The sequence below is a fragment of the Pipistrellus kuhlii genome, unplaced genomic scaffold (assembly GCF_014108245.1).
Source record: "Pipistrellus kuhlii isolate mPipKuh1 unplaced genomic scaffold, mPipKuh1.p scaffold_m20_p_1, whole genome shotgun sequence".
NCBI lineage: Eukaryota > Metazoa > Chordata > Mammalia > Chiroptera > Vespertilionidae > Pipistrellus > Pipistrellus kuhlii.
Window position 1 is genome coordinate 89,195,228 of NW_023425404.1, and position 23,990 is coordinate 89,219,217.

Genomic DNA, 23,990 nt, shown 5'->3' on the forward strand with positions numbered 1-23,990 from the left:
TCTGGCTGAGCCTGCCCAGCAGCCCGCCCATCCTTTCATCTCTGCAGCTCCTTCCTCCCTGGCCCTTCCTTGAGAGTGTGTCTGTGGGTTGGTCTGGGTGAGTTTGAGGAGGGGGAAGGAAGAGAGGGTCTTGATTGGACACAACTTCTTTGAAAATGGTCCTTTGAACAAAGGCCTGCTGGTGGTCAGTCAGGCAGACAAACAGACAAGAGCTCAAGGCAACTACTCTCAGGGCAACTACTTCTGCAGCACCAGAAAAATCTGGGCGGGAGGTGACAAGAAAGGTCAAGAGAAGCCCTTTCCCTCCTCCTGTGCCAGCCACCAGGCCTACATTCCCAGAGAGCTAAGAGCAAGAAAGTAACCTTGAGGATTAAAGAGAAACACTTCTTTGTTTGGGTTTCTTTTTATTTTTTTCTAAGCCTCTATTCACATCTGTAGATTCCCCCCCCTTCCCCCCCCCCCCACCCCGTCTTGTCTGGGGGTCAGAAGAGAAGGAAGAGCCAGAGAATGTCCAGAGCAACAGGGAACCAGACCTCCTCTGGGGCCACAGAAGACTATTCCTATGGCAGCTGGTACATCGATGAGACCCAGGACAGCCAGGAGCTGCAGCCTGAAGGGTAAGTGGAGCCCCTGGCTCTGGCCAGCGTGGTGCAGAGGCAGAGACACTGGTGGGGAACAGGGAAGACTTGTGCAAGGGCTGCTTAGATGGGCTCTGCCATTCATCTGCTGTGTGACCCACAGCAAAGCGCAGCATCTCTGGGCTTGCGTCTCCCCATCAGTTGCATGGGAACAACAGCCCTTGTCCACGTGTTAAGATACTTGAGGTGGGGAATTGCCCAGGCTAGTCACCTAAAAAGCACCTGTGTGGTGTGTTTCACATTGATCCCTGGGCCCATCCTCAAAGTAGGTGATAGGGCTGTAACCAGGATGGAGAGTCCTGGGTGAGTGGTTGAGCGTAGGTGGGCCTGCCTTAAAGGGCTTCCTGTGGTGACCACCTGGGGTGTGGTATTAGCAAATGTCAGATTGTCTGGGCATGCTGGGGGAAGGGAGAGGCAGAGAACCAAGGAAGAAGGTGGAGATTGGGGGGAGGGGAGAATATGAGGAGACAGGCCAAACCTGCTTTCTTTGGCTGGCCTCAGAATCTATGAGGTTGAGGAGATCCTATTCCTTTTAGCAGGAGTGCTGGGGTCAGCCAGGGGAGGGAGACTGCCTCAGCGCAGCTAGTGTCCCCTGAGGAGGCAGGCCACAGCTGCCTTTTCCCAGTCCATTTCTACATTTATTTAGTTTGGGCATCCTGGTGGGGGAGCTGGGCCTCCCTGTGCCCCCACATGAGGGTCCCAGAGCCCAGTGGTCCCCTCATTGTTCTATCCCTGGCCCCACCCCCCACCTCCCTGCTCTGAGGGTTGGGGGAACTGGAAAGGTGAGGTTGGGGGTTGCCATGTCAGATGTGTGCACATCTGTTTCTCATCAACAAGAAATTGGAGAAGGAGAAATGTTCCTAAGCCTTCTCAGGGGCTGGGCCATGGCCTGGCCAGCCCTGGGTCACCTGGCAGGAGCGGGGAGACCACCCAGGCCTGAAGGAAGGAGCTGTTTGTGGGACTCTGCGCTCTGCCCACAGGGAAAGCAACTTTGCTGTCAGCAAGGGTGTGTCCCTCCTCTCCTTCTCTGGCTGACCCTGCTGCACTTGTATGGAGTCGGGGGAGCAGCAGAATGGGGAGAGGCCTAGGAGCCCCAAGAGGACACAGACCCTGACCTGGGTTAAGGCCCTAATGTGAAGCTGTAACCTTAGGTGCCTCCCGGTCTGGTCATTGGCTGGGGCCATGCACCTGGTGCCAGATCTGTGGCTGGGTATTTAGGTATGGCCCCAGAACAAAGTTGGTGTGTGGCAGGGACTGGGCAGTGGAGAGTACTGCTTCTAATATGGGTGGCATCTAAAATGCAGAGCTCACTTCTCACGCTGCAGGGAAGAATGAAATTTGTTTGAACTTACTCACTTAGCCAAACCAAGTCAAGCTGCCTACCTCCTCTCCACCACCCCCTCTAAGGTGGGATCAGGAAGCAGGTAGCTCAGGGGAATCCCAAGGAGGTGAACTTGGGCTCACCTCACCAGCCTGTGTGAGTCAGACATCCCAGGGGGATGGAGCACAAAGCTTTGAGGAGTTCTGACAATGGCCCCCCTCTGCGACTCCTTTAGCCCCAGCAGGCTTGGAGTTGGGGTTGGTAGGCCCTGGTGACCTTGGCTGGGATGGACTCAGTCTCCTGTTCACACTTACCTTGTGCTCCTATGGTGCCAGGATCTGGTTGAAGATGTCAGGGCAGGGCTGGTGAGTCTGATGGGGATGGGATGTGTCACTGAATCTCCCATGGGCAAGGGATTGATCCGTATAAGCTGAGCTGGCCTTTTCCACCACAGAGGTCCCTCTGGCCAGTCATGTGCTCAGTTTGACATGTGCCTGTTTGCTATCCACCCATCATCAATACTGAGCATCCCAGCCAGAGCCTGGGGACACAAATATGCCTGTGGCAGCTGCCAAGAATGTCATTCACCTCCCCACAGCTTCAAAGGGCTGCCTTGAAGGCGGAATCAGAGGCTTTCCTCACAAACTCCCTACAGGAGGGGTGAGGCTGTGCTAGGGTCATCTGCAGGCCATTCTGCTGTGAGTGGGGGAAGTCAGGAAGCAGGGCTTCAGGTTTCTTGGGACCTCACAGCCCCAGACCTCACTCCAGGCAGTCAGCCTTTCCCTCTCACCCTCAGAGATGTGTTCTGTCCCGCCCTCTGGGTGGGGCCCCTGGAGGCTCCCACTCAGAGTTGAATTCTAGAAACAGTTGTCTGGTTCTGTCTCTGTGTCCTCCCCACACTGCAATCGGCCTCTGTCCTTCAGTGTCCAAGACCAAGCCTCAGATCCTTGGGCCTCATTTGGTTCAGGTGCTCACTACAGTCATTCCAGAAACCTGCCTTCCCTCTGCTTCTCCACATCAAAGCAGGAACATTCTTCCTCGTAAATACCTCTGAGATATAGCTTGCCATTTCCACTCCCCAGCAACTATACATGCGGAGCCATTTGCAAATGCTAATATTCGACTGTTTCTGATGTACAGAAATGGCAATTTCAGATGGTTCAACTTAACTTCTCACCTCCCAGTCAGATCAGGTGCCAGAGCCAGATTATCTCAGTTTGAATCCTGACTCTGCCACTTGACTAGCTGAGTGATTTGAGCAACATACTTAGCCTCTCTGAGATTGGCCTTCTTGTCTACACAAGAGGGATACCAATAGCATACTCCTCTTAGGTAATAACTGAGTTAATGCATGGAACAAACAGTGCCTGGCACTTAGTCAGTGCTTAGTAAGTACTAGCTACTGTTGTTATTTATATTCAAGTCTAGCAACAGAAATTTCCTAAAATTGTCCTGGCTGGGTGGCTCTCATAGCTTGAGCATCATCTGTACACCAAAGCATTGTGAGTTCGATTTCAGGACACATACCTAGGTTGTGGGTTCGATCCCCAGTCAGGACACATATGGGAGGCAACTGATCAATGTCTCTATCTCACATCCATGTTTCTCTCTTTCTCTTTCTCTCTCCCGTCCTCTCTCTAAAATCAATAAAAAACCAAAACAAAACAAAAAACACAACAACAACAACAAAACATAATCTCAGGTAAGGATTAAAAAAACACACACACAAAAAGAAATTTCCTAAAATCCTGAACACTGTCCTAACCATCTTTCAAACTTAAAGCAAATACCACTGCCTCTGACACCTGCCCCAAGGTTCTCTCCCTCTTTTGCATCCTTTAGCATCTGCTTGTGTGTCTTCCAGGATCAAGCTCCCCACCCTCCCTGAGGTGGTGTTCCTTGTGTCTGTGCCATTCAGTCTGTCCCACAGTATATAACACCGGCCCATGAGCCATTGGCCAAATTTCTGTTGCTCAGACCTCAGTCATTTGAGGGTCCATGAGCCTAAGCCAAACTGAGCTAAGAGGTAGATGGGAGGCCCAGAAGATACAAAAGGCCCAGGGGTTCCCCAAGATAGGGCCTGGAGAGGATCCATGTGGGAGCTTTAGATTTGGGTAAGTGGGGTAAGGGGACAGGTTTGAACAGGACCTAGTCAGATGCGGAGATGCATACTGAGAGGGCTTACAAAGGTGGCTATGAGCTCTTGGGGCTGAGAGAGGCCCTTTCTCACCAAAAGCCCCACCCCATATGCTGGAGTAAGGGGCCTCAGAGTTAGAAGTGGGGAGTGTAAGGCCTGAGCTCAGACAGGGGGAACCTGATTCCCTACATGGCACCTGCCCTACCTATGAGTATAGTTCTGTTTTGGGAAGATGCCAGCTCTGCCCTGGCCAATAAGTTGCACAAAACAGACTTATTCTGTCCCTCTACCCCAAGGACAAGCCCAGTGACCAGGTTCTTTCCTGCTTCTCACCCTCTGGGATTTTCTGAGAGAAAGCAAGCTCTGGGAAGACTGGGCTGTTCCAGAGGAGTCATAGGGCTCTGAGATCATCCTGCAGACAAGACCTTGGGAGTCCTCCTCACAGAACAGGAGGGCACCCATGTGGTTGGCTGGGCAGGGAGGGCCCAGCTGCAACACCTTGCTGGCCTTGCCCTCACAGGTGTCCCCCCAGGCTCTAGCTGGGCAAACTCAGCAGTCTCCTCCTCCCCAGGGACCAGTCCTGTCTGCTCTGCCGAGTCCAGATTCAGCTCTGAGCTCAGGAATCCTACCCTTTCTTTGTCATGATCCAGTTGAGGAAACAAAAGCCTTTCTTGTGCCCACTGATCTCTTTATCTCAACCATGGACCTACCTCTGTACTCAGCTATGGCCAGTGTAGGTCCTCTGCCAGGCCATGGAAGCCTTTGCGGAAACAGAGATGAATGCAACTCACTAGGCACAGTGCTTAGTGAGCAGTGCGGCCTGGATTTCAGACCCCACTCATTCCCTTGGCTGGGCATCCTTGTGCAGTATGCAAACTGCTCAGCTGTACATGGAAGCCCTTAATGAAAGGGAAACAGAAAGAGACATAAGTTCTAAAGACTAAGGAAGATCATTCCAGTCAGATACAGACCAAACTCAGATACCAGTCAATGGAGGGCAAATTATAGGACCAAATACTTGATTGTTTGAAGTAGGCAGTATGCTCAGCCACAGTTCTGAGAAGAGGTCTGTGATGCCTGGAGCAATCGGGGAGTCTTTCTGGAGGAGCAGGGGAATCAAGTGGGCCTTGAAGGATAGGAAGGACCTGGTGAGAAAGAAGAGAGGTTCAGCCTAGCTGGCTCAATCTGTTTCTTCCTAGTCTTCCCCTGGAGGCCCCCTGTCTCCTTTAGCCCTGGAATCTCAGAGCTTGGCATAAGGCTGGCATACTACAGAAGCATGAGAGCCCTGGAATGACCCCGAGAAGGCAGAACTGGGTAGGCTTGTGTAAGAGAGATCAAAGGGTTGAGGGAAATGGAGCCCAAGTGTAGACAACCTGGAACCCCAGACCTGGTGGCCTATGTGGGGAGTCCCTACTCAGACATGACCAACCTTCACTTGATCTGCAGGGTAGTGCCTTCATGCCACCCCAGTGTGCCGCCTGGCCTCCTCCATACCTGCTTGGCCGTGCTGTCGGTGAGTCTAACCTAAGTCTAAACTGGCTTTCAATATGCTGCCAGCCTGGGCAACATGACTTGTGTTTCTTGCTGGAGCTGACAAAGGGAGTAACCAGGAGCCCAAAATGTGGGAGGGGGCTCTCACAGGGTTGGAACCCAAACCAAAATGCAGGCCAAGTCCAATCTCCCAGACTTTTGTAACCTCTTGGCCAGTCCTCAAGATGCCACATGAGTATGCAGAGAGGAATGGGGAGTTTCCTGGGTATTGAGGCCAAGCCTCCCGACTCAGCCCATCAGGGAAAGCCTGGGCACCCTATACTCTCCACTGTGCTCTCCTTTAGGTGGTTGTGTTGCTGCTGCTGGCCATGCTGGTGAGGTGCCGACAGCTCTGGCTCCATGGTGGACACAGCAGGTCTGGGCTGCCCAGGTTGGTGCCATGGCCTGGGCAGTCCCACTCAGGGGGTCCGGCTTGGGGGGTGATTTTTAGGTACCAGCTCTGGCCTCAGGACACTCCCTCTTCTCTCAGCCTGGGGCACTTCTCATCCCAACCCAGAACTTCAGGTTTAGTCAGAATGACCAGAGGGCGGGGGAGGGACCCCCTCAGGTTCACCTGCTCCTGTTCCAAACCCCAAGGAGCCAGAACCCAACAGAGCCCGGCTTCAGGACACACTTTGTCAGGCGATTCATGGTCTGGACAGGCCATGATCACTCTGCACCATCATGACCCTCATTTCCCCTGAGGATTTCATCTGGACCTTGATGCTAATGGCAGATTTCTGAGGGACTTTCTCCCATTGACTCTTCAGCCCTGCAACCCCAGAGCCTGGGGCAGGGATGAACCGCAGGAAATGACCCTGAGAAGAGCCTGATCCGACTTATGTGGGAGAAACCAAAGGGTTGGGGGAGGTGGTGGATGGATTCCCAGTGTAGACAACCTTGCACCTCAGGCTGAGGCTGCACACCAAGGTGGGTCCTACATGCTGACTTTTTTGGGGAACTTGGGTTTCTGCCCTGACTGAAGGAGGGTGAAGCAGGATGGAGATCTCAGGACATGAGGGAAAGATGGACCATAGAAGCAGAGGGTCTTTGTGGCCTGACCTGAGCCAGGGTGGTGTTGCCTAGGACAGCTATGTCCTCTGTCTACCCTCCAACCCAGGGTCACACTCAGGCCAGGGCGTTGACATTGTGCAAGGATGTTGTGACTCTTGGAACTCTCTGAAAGTCTGCCAGCCCAGACAGAGCAATTAGTGTGGAGGCAGCTGTTTCCTGGAGCTGCCAGGGTGGGTGGAGGGAGCTGTGTGCAAGCTTGTTCGTGTGTGTGTGTGTGTGTGTGTGTGTGTGTGTGTGTGTATTACTGTTGTTGTTGTGTTGGTGGGATGTTCCCAAGTCACTTTGCCACAGGGCCCAGAATTTGATACATAGAAGGCACTCCACAAATGTCTGTAGAATGAATGGATGAAGGGCCTCCAATTCCCTATCTTGAAAGTGGGTTGGAAAGTGGGACCGGCTCTATTGCCCCAGTTTATGGAACATGGCAGGAGGTAATGGGGTACTAGGCCTGAGCAATTCCCTCTTGTCCTGTCCCTGCCCCTGCACTAGCCCTGTGGATTTCTTGGCTATGGATGGGCCCTGGACCGTACCCACTGCTATCTTTATGGTCCTCTTCAGTTCCCTGTGTCTGCTGCTCTCGGCTGAGTTCCCACTGCCCTTCCTCATCCTGACTTCACCATCTAGCCAAGGTACCCAGTGGTGTGGGCCTGGATTGATGGAATGGGGTTGGGGTGGGAATCCGGACTATCAGAGCAGGGCTCTTCTACAGTGAACCAAGTTGCTCCCCATTACATTCATGAGCCATTGCCAAAAAGATACATATTTCATGCACTGTCCCTCCACAATACCTGAAGCTTCCCTTTGTTGGTCCCAGCCATTGGGTTAATACTGCCCTATTTGGTTCCTCTATTCTTGGGCAAACCCCACCTCCAAGATATAGGGAACGCTCTTGTTCCATGGGCACAGGCTGAGTCCCCAAGACTCAGGTTCCCCCCACCCAACAGTGAGAATGAAGGAGGGTGGGGAGTGACATAGGAAGGAGTCCAGGAGAATTGAGCTGAACTCAAGAAGGTGATGGTAATAAGGACAGCTGCCATGGAGAGGCATGGGACATGACATCTTTAGATCATCCAGTTTTCCCAATGACTCTACAAAGTGTGGACATTAGCCCCACTCTATAGTGAAGGATGCTGAGAGTCAGAAAGAGACAATAATAAAGTAGTAGCTTGTATATTTAGTAGTAACTTTGACACCATGCTGAGCACTGTATGTAGAACTTCTTATTTTGTTTTTGCTAATTTAGTCCTATTACTTCTATTTTACAGATGGGGAAACTGAGGCTCCAAGAGGTAACTGGCTCAAGATCACAGACCTGATACTAGTCATAGCCTGGATTTGAATATCAGGCTCTTACCTACTGAACCACTTGAGAGTCTTGGAAGATGGAGGCATGAGAGAGGTCTGGGTGGACTGGATTCAGTCCACACCTGTCCCTCTATAATTTTCTTTCTGCCTTTCTTGCCTTCTAGGACCCTGGAAGATCCTGGCTTTGCTCTATTACCCTGCCTTCTACTACTCCTTGGCCGCCTGCGCCACAGTCAGGCATGTAGCTGCATACCTGCTCGGCAGTGTGTTGTCCTGGGTTCACTTTGGAGTCCAGATCTGGCAGAAGGCAGAGTGTCCCCAGGCACCCAAGGTAACCACTGATTCATGAGGGCCTGGGGCAGAAGAGGACATGAAGGAGCTGCTTATACCAGGATGGGTCCTTTCATCTCTATTTATATGCTGGGCTTTCCTGCCACCTTCTACTGTACACAGGATTCCACTTCTTAAAACACACGTCATTGCACACAGCCCCTCTATGGGACAAGGTAGCTGGACCAGCCATCAGAGGCTTCTTGGAGGCAGTAGAGAGGAGATGGGAATAGAAGAGATGGAAAAGGGAGCCTGAAATCCCCCCATTGTTGATCCTCTAGCCTTCTGTTGACCAGGCTGGAGGGGAAATGAAGACAGATGGAGGGTGGCAAGCACTGAGTAGGGGATGGTTTTAAAGAATTCCAAAACCTTATGTGGTTCCTGGCCATTGGCTAGGGATGTGAAGCTGCCCAGTCTAGAGCCCAAAGGGTGGAGATATAGGCTTTGGAGTCAGGCAATCCAAGTTTGAATCCAGATTCATTCATTCATCCATTCATTCATTCATTCATTAATTCATTCATTTATTCAACAAACATAGTTAAAGCACAAAATCCATTCCAGGGACATTTCTAGACACTGGAATACAGCTGTGAACAAGGCAGATGAGGTTTTTGGCATCCTAAGAGCCACTATTTCAGAAGGGGAGACATAAACAAACAAATGTACAGAATGACTCCACATGGTACTAAGTGCTTTGAGGAAACCATGTCAACTTCCTGTAAATGGAGTTGTTATTACCAGTCCTTAAGGGTAGAGGTGAAGATTTGTTGGTTTCTCAGAGAGCAGGGACTTGATTGATCTTTTTCACCACCCAGAACCTGGTACATACTAAACTCATAATAAAAAGGATTTCCTAACAAATAAGTGAGTGAATATATGAGAAGTCTAGCCCTGAGGCTTCAGGGACAAATACCTCAAAGCCAGGAAGTAGGGCATGTACTTCCTTGATGACCATGCTGCAAACTGCATAGACAAAATTAGGCCTTTGTCTAATTTTCAGGTGCCTATGTCCAAAGGCTACAACATAGGAACACAGAAAGTGGGTACCTGTTTCAGGCTCCATTGCAGCTCCCCAGGTGGGGGAGAGGGGATTATATAATCTCCTCCTTTTGGCTCCTCTAAGGGCCTTGGGAGTCCAAGAGCCTGGGGGAGGGGCAGGCATCTTGCAGGGCCTGAGCAGGTGAAGTGGGAGTGACTGTCCTGAGTGCCCTCGTTGGGGTGGGTGATGGTGGTAGAACCATGGCACCCAGACCACCCACAGAGTCCTGGGTGAGGTTGGGAGGGAAATGGACCCTGGCCTTCAGTTGGGCAGGAAGGCAGAAGGTAGGTGTGTCTGGTGTCTGTCTGTCCATACAGATCTACAAGTACTACTCCCTGCTGGCTTCCATGCCTCTCCTTTTGGGCCTTGGATTCCTGAGCCTTTGGTACCCGGTGCAGCTAGTGAGAAGCTTCAGCCATAGGACAGGATTGGGCTCGGAGGTAAAGGGACTGGGCTGGGCTCCCCCTGTCTGTTGGTCCCCTATATGTGGTGATACTTGGTGGAGGACTCAGCGTGCATCAGGTCTCAGTAATGGGTTTCATCTGTTTTGTTCATGCCTGATTGGCAGCACTCAGCAAGTCTTAGTACACAATAGACACTCAGCAAATATTTCTGAAGTTTGGGGTAGATGGATGGGCACATTGTGTCAAGAGATATGACAATCTTATTAAGAAGACTTCTGAGCAACTACCAAGTGCCAGGCCCGGGGCTGGGTGCTGTGGACAAGGAGCTGACTGACTGCATCTAACCCCGGAACTCCCAGTGAACAGCACATGTTTACAGCAAGGTGAAAGGAACAACTGGGGCTCATCCAAGTGCATGGGAGTGCAGACAGAGATGGGACCAGGTACTCTTCCTGTTGAGAGAGAAGGAAGAGGAAATTGCTCACAGAGGCACTTGAGAAAACCTGAGGATATAGAGGAAAAAGACTGGTTACTTTGCAGCTGGGGAAAGGCTTGAAGGATGGCATCCAGGACAGAGCAGAAAAATGGTGGTGCCAGTTGCTGACATATGGAGCACTGGATGAGAGCAGGGGTGCAAGGGACCATGCAGTGTGTGTCAGTTTGCATTTTGAGGGTCTGATGAGCAACTGATGAGCCTGGAGCTCAGGGGAGGGCCTGGGACTGAAGCTCAAGAAGGAGTGAGGTCCTTGAGGAGGGATGGAGGATGAGGGGAGAAAAGGCCAGAGTGGGCTCAGGTTCTACAGGGGCCACCTGGGTCCCCATGAGCTCACCTGACTGGGTTTAGCTTTCATATAGCAACAGCAGAGTTCTGAATATTTGTCACTATTTCCTCCTTATCATCTAGGGAAGCCTGTTGTCCCCTCATTTTTACAGCTGGCTCTCCAGGATACACATGCACCGGGCATGGCCCTGCCTTTCTGAATCTGTCCCCCTCCTCTTCCAGGCACCTTCTCTGCCTTGCATTTCCCCCTATTGCATGTGTTTTCTCTTGAGAAGTCTTGGGAGAAATAAAATCCTCTTTTGGCCCTTAGTCATAGAGGTTTAAGCCTCAAAGGACACAGCCAAGCTTTGAACTGAGTCATACCTGTCCTGGATCCCAGGGTTGCTATGGCAACAGGTGACAATGGCCTATATTCTCCTAATAATGGGGGCAGGGACTCACCCCCTGTTCCCATTGGTCTTTGCCACTTGGAAGTCAGCTTAAGGCCTGGAATGTGGCTCAGACAAATCCAATTACCCTTGTGTTCTCCCTCAAGTAGGAGAGGCCTGGGTATCTGACCTGGAACGGCCCCATCCTGCGTCCTGATCAGAGATGTGCTCATGGAGCATAGTCTCTCTTTGTCCCAGTCTCAGTTAGATGATGTGTGAGGGCCAAGAGGGAAACAATGATAAGATGTGATTGTGTAAAGCAGGAGAGGGTTGGAGCTAGACCTTAGGAAGAACTTCCTAGCATTGAGTGTTCTTAGATAAGAGACCAATCAATCTTGTATTTATGGAGGAGGAAAGGGCAGTATTGGGGGATATGGGCTGCAACCCATAGGTTGGCCCTTCTCTGCACTCCACCACAACCAAGAGGTTTTTATGGAGCACCTACTGGGTGCCCACTGTGGTACCTTAAGCCAGGGCCCCAGGGATGGCTCAAAGCAGGTCTCATCTCTCTGTCCCCCCAGAGGCTGCAAAGCAGCTACCCTGAGGAATACCTGAGGACCCTCCTTTGCCTGAAGAAGCTGAGAAGCAGGTGAGGTCCTAGGCACACCCTCTGGGTCAGTTGGCAGGGCTAGCTAGGCAGGCTTATTTGGGAGGCTGGCAATGGGCAGGCTTGTGCGGCAGAGATGAATTGACAAAACTCTGGGTCTCAGGGCAGGGGCTTCCCTTGAGTCTCTTCTACTTCATGGGTCTTTCTGCAGCTCCCACACATCCAAACATGGCTTCCTGTCCCAGGCCTGGATCTGCTTCAGACACTACATCTACACTCCACAGCGAGGTATGGAGTGGGGAGCTGGGTCCAGAGTGACAGGTGACCTCCCCCTTCCCATGCACAAAGCAGCTGCAGTGGCAGGTCAGCTCCTGCCACCCCCAGCACTTTGTCATTGGAAAGAACAGCCCTGAGCCCCTGGCCTGACTTGGCCTTGGTGATCAGGGTCCTATGAGTGCTGGCCCTTTTCCTGGGCCCCCAGGGAGGGGTGGGAGCTCCTGGGCCTGGGCGGTGCTAGGCTCATCATGCCCTTCTTTTTGGGAATTGCAGGATTCCGACTCCCAGTGATGCTTGTGCTTTCAGCCACCCTGACAGGGACCGCCACTTACCAGGTATGTGCCATTTGCCTCTGTACTCCCAAGTCCAGGTGGCTCTGGCCCAGCTCAGCTCTCCAAAAGCATGACCCACAACCCTGTACAGCTGTTTCTGATGTCTTGAGAGTGCTGGCCTACCCAGAGGGAGGAAGCGTTAACTCTTGTTGGACTCACACAGTTAGAGTATGAGTTTTGGAGTCATATGAACAAAGGTTTACATCCTAGCTTCATTATTTACCTCCTGTGTGACTTACATAAGTTAGTCAACCTCCTTAAACCCATTGGCTCAGCCAAAAGTGGAAGAAATTACCTTCATCTTTGGGAATTTGGGAAGATTTAGTGAAATAACAAGTGTTTGATAAATCCCCACTACTATCATCACCAACTCTTACAAACCAACCAACGAACCAACCAAAATCTCAGAAGGTAGGTATGGTTTTTCTCCATTTTACAGAGGGGAGAAATTGAGGCTCAGAGAGGTGAATATGACTTGGCCAAATTCAATGTCTGAATCCAAATCTGTCTAGCTTCAATGCCTCTGCTCATATATAGGACACTTTGCTTTCTCCAATGTAGAAAAGTTGGAAATTTTATATTCTGAAATTTAAGATAGATGACTGATATAGATTGACAAACAGTCATAGATGAACACTTGTCCTGCACCTCTGGCCTATTAGCTAAACTTAGATTTTTTTTGTAACATGCTGACCACAGACATGAGGACACTGCTTTTGGGAACAGATCAGTAGATGGGTGCCATGAATGATACAGCCAGTGTGCTCCCTAGAGTCTTCCCTGTGACTCAGAAAACACTTTTCCTGGAATGGGAGTGCCTGACTCGGCACAGCCAGACCCTGGTGCTCTCATTCTGGGGTTCTTCCAGGTGGCCTTGCTGCTGCTGGTGGGTGTGGTACCTACCATCCAGAAAGTGAGGGCGGGGATCACCACGGACATCTCCTACCTGCTGGCTGGTTTTGGGATAGTGCTCTCAGAGGACAGGCAGGAGGTGGTGGAGCTGGTGAAGTACCACCTGTGGACTCTGGAAGGTGAGGTCTCTGGGGGAAAGGGGGCCGCTGGGGGCCTGCAGTGGGGGGATGTGAGCTGGCTGGGATACCTGAGCTGCTTGCCCTTGGGCACATTCCTTCCCCTCTTTGGGTCTCAATAACCCAAATGAGATGGGGCTTGGAGCTTCCAGTCCCAAGTCTCTGAGACCTGAAGGGGTCATTTCAGTAGCCCCTTGTCAGCTTGTGTGTTGTCTCCCACCCTCATCCAAAATGGCTTTGCTCAGCTCTGCAGATGGGGAAGGCCATGGAGTGTGAGCTTGGGGCCTTTGCTGAGGCTGGGGAGGAAGAGAGGAGGTGGAGCTGTGGGGATGGAAGGAGCACCAAAATTTTGAGCTCATTCTAATGGCAGGTGGGTGGGATTGGGCTCAGCAGATGCTTTTTTTTCTCCCAATCCCTGTCCTCCTTTCTCCCTCTCTCCCTTGATGATGAGACCCAGGCTGGGGAACCATACCAGCCTTTCCTTCTGGGATTAGAAGCTTCCTTCATCCCTTAGCTCTGAGTTACCCACCTCCCCACCTTCCAGGCCCTCCCAATAGCCCTTGGAGGAGACTGAGAAGTGTCCCCACTTAACAATGGGGAAGGACTCACCTCAGGTGGTACAGTCAGGCAGAAAAGAAATCAATTAAAAAAAATACTTTATTAATTTTTTACAGAGAGGAAGGGAGAGGGATAGAGAGTTAGAAACATCAATGAGAGAGAAACCTCTATTAGCTGCCTCCTGCACACCCCCCACTGGGGATGTGCCCGCAACCAAGGTAAATGCCCTTGACCAGAATTGAACCTGGGACCTTTCAGTCCGAAGGCCAATGCTCTATCCATTGAGTCAAACAGGTTAGGGCAGAAATAAACCTTTTGATACCCCTGCTGGGACTCTCTTCACCACTGTGAGACCAAAGCCTGGTGGTCAGGAGTCAGAGGACCTGTACTCTCTGCTGACTTTGGAGTTCTTGGCTGGTATGAGTATCCTGTCTTCTGAGGAGTAACATGTGATGTTTGGAGCTTAGGCTGCAAGTATTGCAGGCAGAAGTGTGACTGCTCTGCCACTGTTCCTGACCATCAGTATCCTCACTACAGATCAGGCATGCTGAGAGCAGGGAGGGGCAGGGGCAGAGGTGTGTATGGTACTGCTTCCTTCCCTGACACCAGCCTTACCACCTTCCTGAGCAACTCTCTTGCCATACCAGAGTCCTCCCTGGATTGCAGCTGAGGCCCACAAGCTGGACAGGTGACAAATTCTGGTGGCCTGAAATGACATCTCCAGGGAGATTTTCCAACTTGGCTACAATTTGGGCCATAGGCAGAAGTAGACATGACTCACATCAGTCCACAGCCAAGCACAGATCTCACAACAGCCCTGTTAGATTAACATCATTGATGCCATAGCTCAGAATAGGGAATCAAGGACCAGAGGCAGGAAGTGACATGCCCAGGACAATGGATTCTATGAATTCTGCTTCTGCTCATATACACCTGGCATTTATAATCACACTAGTGACCTGGTGCATGAAATTCGTGCACATTAAAAGGGGATTAATTAGAGAAAATAATTTAATATTGCTATTTGCCCTTTATAGTAGAAATGTCAGAGATTGCCGGAACCTGCCGAAAACAAATAGTACCTGATTGAGGGGGTGAGGATGAGATAAAAGAAAGACAAGAAAAGATTGGGTAGAGAGGACTGAGACTGAAGTCTGTAGTCCCGAGTTTATTTCTTAGCTCATTTTTATACAGCAAAAGCAGGGAGGTATAAGATACAGGTCAGCAGATAAACATCTGCTGACCTTTAGGCTAAGTATTTACCCATCACCACATCTTTGTTTCTGCACGTAAGCAGAGAATTGTTTCCTAATCTATACGCAAGCAGCAGGTTAAACAGTATATGTTATTCTTTACAAAGGTCAGTAGTATTTTTACATTAACAAGCTGCAAAACAAGATGAACAGCACATTCTCATCAGAGATATGACTTTTGTCCTACCAGAGCTGTGTCCACCAAGAGACCCCTGCTTTCAGGGCAGCTCCGAGGAAAAAGTCCCCTGTTTTCAGGGCAGCTCCCAAGAAGAGATGAAAGAAATTTATTAAAATGTATATGAAATCCTTCCTTTTATCAGAGTCTGGGGCTCACCATGGAACCCAGAGTCAAGGCCCTGCCCACTCACATGCACCTCAAAATCACATGAGACCCAGACCCGTCCATCCCCTCTTCCCCATTGGGCTAGATCCAGATCTTGCCAGTCCCACCTTTGTCAAGCCCTGCCAGGCAGGTCCCCTGGCCTGGTATCAGGATGGGAGGTGTGGCCTGAGGTCCCCCAGCCCAGACCGGGTAGGGGGAGTGCCTTGAGGTCCTCTGTCAAGCCTTGCTAGGTGGGGGACATGGCCTGAAATCCCCTGTCAAGCCCCACTGGGTGGGGGGCACAGCCTGAGGTTCCCTGTCAAGCCCAGCCAGGCAGGAGGGTGCAACCTCAGGTCCCCTGGCCTGGTGGTGGGGCAAGGGGGAATGGCCTGAGCTCCCCTATCAAGCCCTGCTGAGTGGGGGGTGCCATCTGAGGTCTCCCAGACTGGTAACGGGATGGGGGTTGCAGCCTGAAGTCCCCTGTTAAGCCCCACCTAGTGGGGGATGCAGTCTGAGGTCCCCCACCCTGGCACTAGGGCAGGGGGAGCAGCCTGAGGTCCCCTAGCCCAGCACCAAGATAGGAAGTGCACATTGAAGTCCCCCATCAAGCCCGGCGGGTGGGGGTGCAGCCTGAGGTCCCCTGTCAAGTCCCACAGGGTTGGGGGAGGGCCTAGCCTCAGGTCCCTGCTGATTGCTCATTAAAGCTCCTTATGGGAACTTGGCCTCAGCTGTGGGTGCAGCCTTCTTTGTGACAGAGGGATGGTAAATTAGCATATTCCCTTTTTATTAAATAGGATGCTGTGGTTTCCATACCCAAAGGTTCACATTTTGCATCTTCTCAGATGCAGGGTCAAACAGCAGTGTTTACTTTCCTAGTTCGAAGATGAGGAAAACTGAAGCCTGGGGACATTAGAGATATGTCCAAAGCAGACAGTAAGCCAGAGTGGAATTGTGATTAGATCTGGCCTTGGGACCCTTTGGTGTGTTCTTAGCCTAAGGAACTAATATGCTATCTGAGCACTGAGGGCCTATTTTAGGGCTACCACCCTCTCCTTCCCTGGACCTGGTTAGTAAACCTGGCATTGTTCACAGAAAATTCACTTTGATTAGAATTTCTGCACTGTCACTAGCTGTGTGACCTTGGGCAAGACACTTCTCTGGATCTCAAATTCCCTATCTACAAAATGGTGCTGCAGCAACAAAGGCAACTTTGTCCTTGAGGCCCTGGATCTGGTGTGGAAGATAGTTGGGTCCACCAAACATGTACCAGAAGGAAGCAGCTGCAGTGTCCCAAAGGAGACAAAATGCAGGAAGATCTTATGGGCATCAGGATTAGGAGGAACCCAACTTTGAAACCAATTGAAAAAAGGTAAAGCAGGAGGTAGATGGAGATCAAGGTGGGGCCTGGGGCCCTGGGGTGGCTCAGCAGGCAGGCTCCTTACCTCCTGGCAGAAATGGTCTGAATGCATCCTTGCTGGTGCAAAACTGGCTCCTGAAGTTTCACTTCAGAAAAGTACCACCTCCTGCCCCTGGAGGAGTGAGCCCAGGACAGGCAGGGAGACTCCAGTTTCTGGAATAGTTTCCCTAAGAATCTCCTGGTAACTTTAAAAACCCTAAGGCTCAAGCTCCAGGCCTGACTTCAGAAACCCCAGTAACTCAGATGTGAGCCTACATTTGTTTGAGAACCACTGTAGCAGGCACTCTATACATGTCAGTCCGTTGATTACTTTTACTCCATTGCTGATTGAAATAAACCTTTAAGGCTCTATCTTCTGAAAGCCCCCAGGACAGTGTTTCTCAATGCTGGCTGCATGCCAAAATCGCCAAGGCTGTTTTTACAAAAGCTAAGGCCTTGCCAAAACCGGTCTGGCTCAGTGGATAGAGAGTTTGCAGACTGAAAGGTCCCAGGTTCGATTCCAGTCAAGGGCATGTACCTTGGTTGCAGGCACATCCCCAGTAGGGGGTGTGCAGGAGGCAGCTGGTCGGTATTTTTCTCTCATCGATGTTTCTAGCTCTCTGTGTCTCTCTCCCTTCCTCTCTGTGAAAAATCAATAAAATATATTAAAAAAAAAAAAAAAAAAAAAAAAAGCTAAGGCCTGGGTCCCACCCACAGAACTTCTGATTTAATTGGTTGGGGGTGTAGCCTGGTCCATGGGGCTTTTAATATCTCCAAGTGACCCGAACATGCTGCCAGTGCCCTTCAGCAGTGCCTGTAGTTATGTGCAACTAGTGCTTGCCTTTTGCACGTGCATTTGCAGCCCCTCCCCCTGAACCACTGGCCCTGCTCTGGTGGAACAGGAAACCAGGAACACTTCCCTGAGATGGCTGAGGAGAGCAGGGTGCAGGCACCTGGCTCTCTCTGGGTTTGCTTGGGAATGGTTACACTTCCTGCTCTATCACTTCCTACAGTGTGGCTGTGGGGCAGACCTCTCAGAGTTTCAGCCTCTTTCTTGGTTCCATGTTCTCACATGCTCCTTCTGTGGGGCTGCTTTGAGGGTGCAGGGCAAGGCTGGATGTGGATGTAAGATGAAAGGGGTGCAGCCTCCATCCTCACTATGCTTAAGTAGCAGGCTTGCTCATAACCATGCATTCTCTCCCAGCTGCTGGTGAGACAGCAGACTCATGATCTGTAATCATGGCTCTGGTGGCCAGGGAGATGGGGTAGAGGTGGGTAGCAGTGGTCACCTCCCCTCATTCTGATGGACTCAGGCCACACATGTGCATCCTTGTGCCTGGAACAAAGGCCGCTGATGCAGGCCTAGAAGGGGTTTTATGCTCACATCATGCTGTGGGATGGGCAGCACAGCGGTGTGCCCAGCATTAGCAAGCCAGGCTGGGAGATGAAATGACCCCTGAAGGCCACACCATCAGGGAGCAGTGGAGCTGGAGGCAGATGCCAGGTTGAATTTGTCTCTCACTGAAGTCACACAGCAATGGACGCACAAAGACCCGGGTGAGGGTCAAGTCTACAACCTCAGAGGTGGCCTCTCCTCATCTTGGCCACCCTGTGTCACCTGGCACCATAGGCCAGCCGGGGCTGTCAGCTTACATCGGGTCTGAGAACAGGGAATGTGGCAAGAGGCTTCTGCTCACAGTGTGGTGAGGGGCAAGGTAACTCCCCTAGGCACACCCTGGTAGCAGTTTAGAAGCTGCCAGGAGATCCTCCAGGCATGGCCTTCCACTTTGCTTCCTTTTTACCCTCCAGTTTGCTACATCTCGGCCTTGGTCCTGTCCTGCTCACTCACCTTCCTCGTGCTGACCCGCTCCCTGGTGACACACAGGTCAGTGGCAGGCCTGACCCTCAGTGTAGAAGTGGGGAGGAGGTCAGTGTCTTATGGGCTTATAAGACCCCTGACTCAGAAGGGCTGTGGGGAAAGGCCTGGGGCTAGAGGGAGGGTGAGTCTCTGCAGGCCCAGGTTGCCACTGAGCCAGCTGCCCTGTGTTGGTCAGAGAAGTCGGGCGGTTCAGTCTGAGTGGGTGATCATCCTTGAATGATTCTAGGGCAACACTGAGTAGGGGCTGAAGTGTAGAGTTTGCCCATACTGAGAGGGGCCACCTGGGTGGGCTGGATTTGATGGGAGGCACGTGGGAATGGGAGAGGAAGAAGGAGCTGAGGGAGGAAGGTGCCACTGGCAGGAGAACTGCATGACAAGGGCACAGAGGCTGCATGAGCCTGATGCTTGTAAGGGTGGGTGAGGGGGTGATCTGACTGGTACTGGAGAGATTGTTACGGGACATTGAATGTCAGGCTGCCCACCTTGCCTGTTCATGGAAAATGATAAGGAGCACTGAGGAAATGTGAGCAGAGAGAGAAGGTTCTGTTGGGTGGGAGGGGTGGTCCATGTCAGAGAATTGGTTCCTATGACCTGCACATTCATTGGGCCTCAGAGGTCATCCTACCCCTTTTTCCTCACAGGGGTAGGTAGCCCTACTGAGGCTGACATTCCAGGCCCTCAAACCTTTGCATTGCATTATGTTCAGGCACATTCCTGTTCATGTGCCAATATGGTCTATCTCAGGACGTAGTAATGAGATCCATGTCACAGGGGGTATGCAAGCAGGGTTTTATGGCCATAGATGGGGAACCTTGCCTCCCACCCTGGTGGCTGAGCTATGAGTCACTTTCCATCTTTTCTGTTGTTTCTCACTTTTTTGACTTGGCTCACATTTAACCTTCGACCTGAATGTTTCCCTAGATCCCAAGCTCACCAATTTACTCACACTCGTATTTATCCTTTAAGACTACTCAGACCTCGCCTTCTCTGGGAAGGCCTCCCTGACCTCCAGGCTGGATTAGTGGCCTCCAATGGGTTCCCACACTCTGAGCTTCCCTACCTTTGGGCTGTAATTAGACTGAGAGTTCAGCCAGTAGGAAGACTTTAGGAGGTATATGTGTTCCCTGAGATCCCTGCCTTCTCACCCCCATTCCAGGGCCAACCTGCAAGCACTACACCGAGGGGCTGCCCTGGACCTTGGTCCCCTACCTCAGAGCCCTCACCTCTCTCGTCAGGCCATCGTCTGTTGGATGCACTTCAGCGCTTACCAGACTGCTTTTACCTGCCTTGGTGAGCCCCTCAGCCCACCCTTCTGAGCCTTGACTGGCCCCAGATAATGACCGCAGTGAGTGAGGGGAGAGTGGTCAGCAGTTCTTGACTGCCCCTGGGTGTCTGCCTGTGCTGGGGCAAGTTCTGGCATAAGAGTGAAAAGAGGGACCTGCCTGGCTGGCCTTCCCCGGACTCAGGAAGCTTACTCAGGTGGTGCTAGGGGACACAGGAGCCCTTGGGGAAAGGATGCCCCTAACACGAGCATGGTCCTGGGGTACCACCAGTTGTTTACACAGGGGATAGAACCAGGGCTGGAAGGTGGGAAGCTTAAGGGGGCACATTCCTGCTTGGGTGAGGAAAGCTATGCCATGATGGACTACCTCAGGAGGCGATGAGATCCATGTTACTGGGAGTATGCAGGCAGGGTTCCATGACCATAGATGGGAATTCAAAGGGGGTCTGTTCTTGAGGGAGTTGGACTAGATTAACTCCTGGGACCCTCCCAGCTCCTAACTTTCTGATTCTCCCCATGGCCTGGCTCTGTAGTGAATAAAGCCTTCTGAAGTTCAAGAAAGCTAGGTCGGTGTTGTGAAAGCCAGGGCCGGCTTTCTCTCCCTTCTGGTTCCTTCAGTTCTCACCCTGCCCTCTAGAACAAGGGCAGAAGGATGATCAAGGAGTAGATTTGATCATCTCAGTGGACTTTGTATCTCCCAAACCCTGTGTACATGTCCCCACATAAACAATTAGCCAGTTGTTTCATCAGACAACTGTGGGGCGCCTACTGTATTCAACTCTGGCCAGTAAGAATGCAAGCATTACTTTAAAATGTAGTCTGCTCCCCAGGGACTCAGGAGCAATGGAGGGAAAATAACATTTACAAAGTACCTACTGGTTTTCAAAGGGTTGCACAGACATAATCTCATTGAGTCCTCACAACAGCCCTGGTAGGGGCCACACTCCACATTTTACAGAGGGAGAAACCAAAGCTCAAAACGAATTTGCTGGTGGCACAGCGAGACATCAGAGCAGGAATCTAAAACTAGGTCTGCCCATTCCAAAGTCTTTGGGCTCCTGAGAGTGCCAGGGGAGGACTGGATCCTGCAGAGGCTGATGTTTGTTCCCTCCTCATCCTGGCAGGGCTCCTGATACAGCAGATCATCTTCTTCCTGGGGACGATGGCCCTGGCCTTCCTGGTATTTATGCCTATTCTTTATGGCAGCAACCTTCTGCTCCTCCAATCACTGGCATCCTTATGGTGAGAGAGGCAAAGGGCTGAGGGCTCTGGGACCCTTTCCCAGAGGGCCACTAACAGTTACACCCTCCTTTCCCATCTGCAGGCCTTTCTGGCTGACCTTAGCCCTGGCTGTAACCCTGCAGAACATGGCAGCCCACTGGGTCTTTCTGAAGACTCACCATGGATGGCCAGAGCTGACCAACCGGTAAGGCAGATCCTGGGTTTGTGGCTCTTTTAGGTCCTCAGCCTCTTCTCCTTCCTGTCTTTAGCTGTATCCTTCCTCCTCCACTGCCACCTCTCCCTTCTCTGTCAGGAATACCAGTGGGTAGTAAACAGAGATTGCCCTACCCACAGAGAATGGGACAATAACCAAGCCTACTTCACATACATTGGTCACAGGACCAGAGTCAGCCCATAGCATTTCCTGCTTTGAGATCGACATTGCTCTCCCCTGCTTTGAGGTCAACATTGTTCTAACAAATTAGAACTCTCAGTCTAATTACAGCCCAAAGGATCAACATGGATCCTCTATGCCCTTCACACTATGTGCCTCCCTCTTTGCAGGAAGGAGGTTAACAGAAACATTTCCTGTTAGATGGTAAGGCTGTGGGAGGACCTTGGCCCCAAGAGAGACACAGAGTCAGTGGACTAGGGAACCAGGGAAGGGAGGTGGGAGACACTAGGGTCATAGGAAGATTCAGGTAGAACTGAACATAAATCCTAACTCTGCCACTGACTAGCTAGGCAGCTTTAGCTAAGTCACCCAATTCCTCTGGGCCTCAGTTTCCCTTCTATAGGAGGGATTGCGTGGCCTGTCTTCCAGAGTGGTGGGGAGGGTCAGTTGGGTTGAGAGTTGGCCCAGCACAGGATGTGGGGTACATACAAAGTATACTCAATAAACAGAGGTACTCAATAAATACACAGCAGCTGTGGTCATCAGCTGATGAAGGGGTTGGAGATGTGGGGACCTGACTTAGCCTTGCTTCTCCCTCACTCTAGCTGCGCACTCTATGCAGCCACCTTCCTTCTCTTCCCCATCAACATGCTGGTGGGCATCATGGTGGCCATCTGGCGAGTGGTCCTCTCTGCCCTCTACAATGCTGTCCACCTTGGTCAGATGAACCTCAGCCTGCTGCCACCTAGAGCTGCCACTCTCGACCCTGGTAAGGTCACAGGCAGGGCCAGGATGGGGGATGCTCAGGCTGCCCAAGCTCCAAGGGAGGGTCTGCCCTGATGCCCTGACTAGGTCTATGTTCAAACCTGTTCTCTGAGCATGTCTGGGGCTGCCACATCAGTGTGTGCAGTGGGCCCATGTGCAGTGCATGTGCCATGTACTCAGGTGTATCTATGTGCTTTCATGCAGTGTGCAAGGTGCCTGCACGTGTGTGTGTGTGTGTGTGTGTGTGTGTGTGTGTGTGTGTGTGTGTGTAGATGTGTAGATGTGTAGGTGTGTGTATTTATGGACTATCTGGGCTCTTCTTTCTGCCATCCCTCACCCACTCCAGGCTACCGCACATACTATAACTTCTTGAAGATTGAGGTCAACCAGTCGCATCCAGCCATGGTAGCCTTCTGTACCCTGCTCCTGCGAACACAGAAGCCTCAGTCCCATCCAGTCCCCCAGGATGACCTCATACTCAGGATGGAAGAAGAAGGTGTGCCTTCCCTTTGGGGTTGGGAGAGTTGGGCCCACTCAGCTTCTCCCAGGAAGGAGGGATACATCCCTCCCCAACATGCACCACTGAGCAAGAAAATGCTTACTTTCTGTTCCTAGGCTGCCTGTGGGAAAGAGAAGTGAGAATTTTCCTGGTCCATTTTTCCCATCACATGCATGCATGTGCACACATGCACACACTTTCTCACTCCGCATGCTCAGACATCCTCTCACAGAGGAGGAGATGGCCATCTTGCCAAGAGGCTCTGGCTTTCCCCACTATGGGCCACCCTCCACCTCTCCCTCTCAGGCAGTCTGTTCTCTCGTCTCCTCCCCCACTATCTGGGAAGTGTGTAGTAGGGAGGGGAACACTAAGCTGGAACTCCAGTCTCACTAGTCTTCACTCACCCAGGGGATTTTCAGACTGTTCAGATCTGGGTTCAGGAGGCTTCACTGAGCTTGCGCAGTGACTAACAGAAGGTCTCCCCTTCTCAGGGATGCAGCTGCTGCAGACCAATGACCCTGTGGCCAAGGGAACAGGGCCCAGAGCCCGCCGAGGCAGGGTTCGCTGGGGTCTGACCTACACGCTGCTGCACAACCCTGCCCTACAGACCTTCCGGAAGAGGGCCCTGTCAGGTGCCTGGGCCAATGGCACCCAGTCCTGAGGGTGGGGAATGCCAAGGATGTGTCCCCATCTGTGTACTGCTTCCCCTCTTCCCAGTCCATCCCTTCCCTGGTTCTCCCAGCATTTCCCCAGCCATGGTAGGCTCTCTGCTTAGCACCAGCTCTGCCAGCAGGTTCCAGGATCAGTATCCCAGTGCCAGCCCCTGAGGCTGGAGGTCACTGTGGGTGTGTGGAGGTTCTCTACACTGTGAGCCTTGGGAGGGCTCTATTCTGCTCCCTTGGCCTTGGGAAGTTAAGGACTCTGAAGAAAGCAATCAATGGTTTAGGCCCTTGGTCCAGGAGCCAGTGGAACAAAAAAAGGTACACTCAGGTCCCTCCCCTCACTGGCCCTGCTGCCAGCCTCCAAGACCTCATTGAAGCCTCTGCTGACCTGGATTGGTGATTCAAGCTGGGACAGCCTCGCTTCAGCAGCCCAGGAGAAAGCTCCTATTGTCAATAAAGTCATAGCTCACACCAAGCCCCACACCGAGCTGCTCACACCTGAGAGCTGATATTTTTGTAGTTGGTATGCCTTTAGGTATTATAAAAGAGGTCAGTGTGCTCCCTGCAATAAACTTGTCCTTGAGAAATA

The 23,990-nt window shown here is 51.7% G+C and overlaps 1 protein-coding gene across 1 annotated transcript; it reads left to right on the forward strand.

Moving 5' to 3' along the window:
• The first annotated feature begins 473 nt into the window (after positions 1-473).
• On the forward strand, positions 474-23,990 carry STRA6 (signaling receptor and transporter of retinol STRA6). The gene is made up of 18 exons (XM_036456106.1): positions 474-617; positions 5,543-5,609; positions 5,932-6,017; positions 7,190-7,329; positions 7,966-7,989; positions 8,170-8,336; positions 9,692-9,814; positions 11,509-11,576; positions 11,746-11,822; positions 12,084-12,145; positions 13,011-13,173; positions 18,509-18,584; positions 19,735-19,868; positions 20,985-21,102; positions 21,185-21,286; positions 22,081-22,244; positions 22,587-22,736; positions 23,231-23,990. The coding sequence occupies exons 1-18, from the start codon at positions 508-510 to the stop codon at positions 23,398-23,400; spliced, it is 2,001 nt and encodes a 666-aa protein (XP_036311999.1). The 5' UTR covers positions 474-507; the 3' UTR covers positions 23,401-23,990.